This window comes from Otolemur garnettii, unplaced genomic scaffold (assembly GCF_000181295.1).
Source record: "Otolemur garnettii isolate 467f Iridium unplaced genomic scaffold, OtoGar3 scaffold00131, whole genome shotgun sequence".
Classification (NCBI taxonomy): domain Eukaryota; kingdom Metazoa; phylum Chordata; class Mammalia; order Primates; family Galagidae; genus Otolemur; species Otolemur garnettii.
Genome location: NW_003852526.1, coordinates 4,946,477 through 4,951,998, shown reverse-complemented (window position 1 = coordinate 4,951,998; position 5,522 = coordinate 4,946,477). Strand labels below are relative to the sequence as shown.

At 45.1% G+C, this 5,522-nt stretch overlaps 1 protein-coding gene across 1 annotated transcript in view; it reads left to right on the top strand.

The window, feature by feature from the left end:
- Positions 1–131, top strand: part of DPPA4 (developmental pluripotency associated 4) — a 37,937-nt gene extending 37,806 nt beyond the window's left edge. Inside the window, exon 6 of the mRNA XM_023518211.1 lies at positions 4–131. Within this exon, the coding sequence (XP_023373979.1) occupies positions 4–131 (128 nt within the window). The remainder of the gene's footprint in view (positions 1–3) is intronic.
- Positions 132–5,522: the final 5,391 nt, after the last annotated feature.

Sequence of the window (5,522 nt, the reverse complement as noted above, 5' to 3'; positions counted from 1 at the left end):
CAGGGAAAGTGAGTGCGCTCTTCCTGCTTCCAGCCTGCGTTTTCCCCCCGCCCCACCTTGAAGATAACATGTTGTGCCCCAAATGCGTCCACAGGAACAAGGCCTTAATAAAAAGTCTCCGGTGGGAATGAATGAAGCACTGAAAAAAGGGCATATACATCTCTATGATTGGAATTGATAGCAGAAATGCTCAACAGTCAATTCCATGGTGCTGCTGAGAGCTGAATGCTGGTCCTCTTCATGTGTGTTCACAGGCTATGCAGACTGATGGGTAGCAGATGCTATCCTCAGACCCCTGGTGGGACCTGCTGCTCCATGGGTCTGAATATAGAGACAGTTAAAAAGGAAAAAAAATTCACAAATTTGTAAAAAAATATTATATTCAAGATTTTCTTAATACTCTTGAGACTAGGATTAAGAACAATAGGCAATTTGACAGGGAATTTTATATAGCAAGGAATTTTCCCCCTCCTATGAAGATACAAAAAGCACTAGAAGTGGTGGAGTTAGAAAATTGGAAAAACTTGTTTTATACACTGAGTAGATGTGGGGAAAGATAGTTTTGTGAACTTAGTGTTCCCTTCAAAGTATGTTGGTTGTTTAGTGGTCAGGCTTTTTCATCATAATAAATAAACGTTTTATACCTTATTATACATGTACTATTTTAATTTTGTTTCCTTTTAAAACTACCTTTTCTAATTAGCAGTAAATACCAAAAAACTGGGTGGCGCCTGTTACTCAGTGGGTAGGGTGCCAGCCCCACATACCCAGGGTGGCGGGTTCAAACCTGGCCCTGGCCAAACTGCAACAAAAAAAATAGCCGGGTATTGTGGCGAGTGCTTGTAGTCCCAGCTACTCAGAAGACTGAGGCAAGAGAATTGCCTAAGCTCGGGATTTGGAGGTTGCTATGACCTGTAATGCCAAGGGTACTCTATGTGTAGGGCGACAAAGTGAGACTGTCTCTACAAAAAAACGAAAAAGGTTCTCTGCGCCTGTGGCTCAAGCGGCTAAGGCACCAGCCACATAAACTTAAGCGGGCAGGTTTTAATCCAGCCCGTGCTCTCCAAGCAATAATGATGGCTGCAACCAAAACATAGCCAGGCGTTGTGGTGGGCGCTTGTCCCAGCTACTTGGGAGGCAGAGGCAGGAGAATCACTTGAGTCCAGGAGTTGGAGGTTACTAACTCAATTTACAATTGCTGGTTGATTTTTTTTTTTTTTTTTTTGGCAGTTTCTTGGCTGGGGCTGGGTTTGAACTTGCCACCTCCAGTATATGGGGCCGACACCCTACTCAAGTCACAGGAGCCATCCTTAGCTTCTATTTCTCAATGTTAACTTTCCCCAAGCAGAATACTTCTTGGCTAGCAAGTCTACCTCTCATGGGTGGGCTGCCTTGAGACACTTTGTCACCCTTGGTAGAGTGTTATGGCATCACAGCTCACAGCAACCTCAAACTCTCAGGCTCAAGCTATTCTCTTGCCTCAGCCTCCCAAGTACCTGGGACTATAGGCACTTGCCACAGCACCTGGCTATTTTTTTTTTAAGAGACAAGGTCTCACTCTGGCTCAGCCTGGTCTAGAAGCTGTGAGCTCAGGCAGTCCACCCACCTTGGCCTCCCAAGTGCTGAGATAACAGGCGAGAGCCACCATCACAATAAAGAGTGATTTATAAAAATACGTTAAGAAAAGTCACTTAGAGGAAGGACAGTAATGGTATAAAGTCAGAATTGTTTCTTTAGTTTTGTTTTTTGAGACAGTTTCATATTGCCCTCGGTAGAGTGCCGTGGTGTGTCAGCTTACAGAAACCTCAAACTGATGGCCTTAAGTGATTCTCTTGCCTCAGCCTCCCAAGTATCTGGAGCTATAGGCACCTGCCACAGTGCCCAGCTTTTTTTTTTTTTTTTTTGGTAGTTTGGCAGGCCCAGGCTGGTTCAAACTTGCCTGCCCCCACTGTATGTGGCCAGCTCCCTAGCTGCTGAGCTACAGGCAGCAAGCTGACTCAGAATTTTTATATCCATTTATTTTTGCCAATTTTTGATATGACTCAAGGCCCGGGAAAGCAGAGAGATAGACAAGAGGAAGGCCTTATTCTCAGTCTCTCCCCTCGTACATCACTCTCTCCACAATCCCTCCCATTTACGTGTTTTGAACTACTGAAATAACACTCGGACCCAGCTCCATCCAGGAAGCTCACACATATAATCCTAGCACTCTGGGAGGCCAAAGTGGGTGGATTGCTTGAGATGAGAAGTTCAAGACCAGCCTGAGCAAAGAATGAAACCCCCATCTCTACTAAAATAGAAAAAACTAGCCAGGTGTTGTGGGTGCCTGTAGTCCCAGCTACTTGAGAGGCTGAGGCAAGAGATTGCTTGAGCCCAAGAGTTTGAGGTTGCTATGAGCTATGGTGATATAAAACTACCCAGGGTGATAGAACGAGACTGTTGCAAATAAGTAAATAAAAACCTACACAAATAGGCTGGGCATGATGGCTTAGACCTGTAATCCTAGCGCTGCACTTGGGAGGCCGACATGGGTGGATTGCCTGAGCTCACTGGTTCAAGACCGCTAGAGCTAGAGCTAAACCCTGTCTCTAAAAATAGCCAAGTGTTGTGGGCACCTGTTAATCCCAGCTATTTGGGAAGCTGAGGCAAGGAAATCACTTGAGCCCAAGAGTTAGGTTTGCTGTGAGCTATAATGTCACAGCACTCTATGGAGGGCAATAAAGTAAGACGTCTCAAAAAAAATAATAAAAAGAAATAGCACTCATTATAACAAAAGTTAGTGGTACATTACTTTAGGAAACTGATCATGAGGCCTATTTCAGAACATGCTCACCTAGCAGAAGTGGAGCAGAAACTGTCATTCAGAAACAGGCTTGATGTTGGTCAGTTCATCAATGGCCACTGCCCTTCACATGACTAAAATGCTTTTGATCAGTAACTCAGACCAACGGGCTGTGCAAACATTCTAATGAAGAAAAGGATCAAGATCAGACCATCCTATAGCAGTAGCTTCAGCTATGTTAGTGCCACTTTTTGAATTCTCCACCCAAAAAGTTTCTGGCAAGACTGATAATAACTGTCAGTTATGGTCAGGTAGAAGGGGCAAGCTCAATTTTAATTAGCTTCCAATGGTGAAGTCGGGGAAAAAGTGATAAAACAAGTCACTCACCATTTAATAGTCTATTGGTTGGAAAGTGAGTTCTCATAGGGCATCTCTCCCTTGCTAGGTGCAGCTCATTTTCTACTGGCAGATGTCGACAGTTTTCATGACTTGATTGCTAAGCCAAGTGATTTAGCCCTGTTCTATTCCCATAAAGTGTTTTATTTTTATTTTTATTTTGCAGTTTTTGGCCGGGGCTGGGCTTGAACCCACCACCTCCAGCATATGGGGCCAGCACCCTACCCCTTTGAGCCACAGGGCCACCCCCCCATAAAGTGTTAATATCCTCAGAAGAGAAGTGCCACACCTGAGTATATGCTATTTCTCTTCCCTTTCTTCAAGGCATTTAGGCAGAGGAAGTGTACCTGTGCAAATGTGCTTTTCAGCACTCAGCTGCCAGGGGACTAATTGACCAGTGGTCTCTTCATTGAATTCACCAGTATGCTCTTGCCCAGGCTATAAGTCCCATCAGCTGTTCCCAGCAGCTGTGTACAGCAGAAATTCTGAGGCAGAGCTTTTCTTGGGGCTGAGAACTCATCATCCTTACTGACATTTTCTTAGAAGTGCACTGTAGTTTACAAGTCTTACTCCCCAAACTCCTCTCTCTCTCCTATACAGAGGTCAGACCTACATTAGGGTCTGACAGCTCTCCCAGCCTCCTCAGGTGCCTTTCACATTCTCCTTCACTATTGCTTTCTACAATAAATCTCTTGCATGCCTAATTCCATCTTGGCATATGCTTTTTGGAGGACCTGAACAAATGCGTGTGTCCGGGCAGGCAGAAAAAATAAATGATGGGGCTGGGCCCCTGTGGTTCAAGCAGCTAAGGCGCCAGCCACATACACCTAAGCTGGTGGGTTCAAATCCAGCCCGGGCCCACCAAACAACAACGACAGCTGCAACCAAAAAATAGCTGGGCATTGTGGTGGGCACTTGTGGTCCCAGCTACTTGGGAGGCAGAGGCAGGAGAATCGCTTAAACCCAGGAGTTGGAGGTTGCTGTGAGCTGTGATGCTACGGCACTCTACCCAGGGGGACAGCTTGAGGCTCTGTCTAAAAAAAAAAAAAAATGATAGGATTCTGCACTAGCTCACTCTTCTACTGGTGAACACAAAAGGACCCATTCTGAGTGTTGTATGGGGCATAAATAGTCCCTGGCACATCATGGTGGTGCAATTGCTGAAGGTTTCACTGGAGGTGACCTGGAAAAAATGTCCTGGTAAAAGAGAATGCTCTTGTAAGTGCAATAATTCAGGTGTTTGGAAAATGTAAGTTTAAAAGGATTTGCAAAGTCAATGAAGTTGTCTGAGAACTAATAGATCAAGTTCAGGGTGTGGTGGCTCACGCCTGTAATCCTAGCATTTATGGAGGCCCAGGAAGGAAGATCGATTGAGGACAGGAATTTGAGACCAGCCTGAGCAAGACCAAGATCCCTGTCTCTACCAAAAATTAGAAAAATTTGCCAGGTGTGAACCCACACACCTGTAGTCCTAGCTACATGGAAGGCTGAGATAGGATTGTTTGAGCCTAGGAGTTTGAGGTTGCTGTGAGGTTCGATGATATCACTGCACTCTAGCAATAGAGTGAGACCCTGTTTCAAAAACTTTAAAAAAAAATGGTAATAATGGCCAGGCGCGGTGGCTCACACCTGTAATCCTAGCACTCTGGAAGGCTAAGGCAGATGGATTGCTTGAGCACAGCTGTTTGAGACAAACCTCAGCCAGAGTGAGACCTCCGTCTCTAAAAATAGCTGGGTATTGTGGCCGGTGCCTGTAGTCTTAGCTACTTGGGAGGCTGAGGCAAGAGAATCGCTTAAGCCCAAGAGCTGGAGGATGCTGTGAGCTGTGACACCAGAGCATTCACCTGAAGGTGACAAAGCGAGACTATCTAGAAAAAAAAAAGTTGTAGTGATGTCCATCAACAGGATAATGAGAAACTGAGGGCCATTAAAAGGTATTGAAAGTGCCAAGATCTGAGCGGCAAAGAGCTTATTTAGTACTTTACAGAGAGGTCTATCTCTACTGTTGTTGAAAGGATATACACAGTCTGCTAGACCAGCAAACAGCAGTTCTAACAGCTAAAACAGCAAAGCTAAAGACGTCTAAATTTTCTCAAGCTTGAACCTGTGAACTCAGGCAATCCACCTGCCTCAGCCTCCCAGAGTGCTAGGATTACAGGTGTGAGGCACCTTGCCCTGAGACTTCTAAATGTTTTTGCAACCTGATAGGGAATATCCAGAACACTGAACCATGGAATGAGGACATAGGATGGATGCCCCTGACAGTACTGGGCTCTGTAGACCCCATGAATTCTCAGAACTTGCAGCTATGGCCTGCATTTTTTTTTCTTTTTGAGATAGTCTT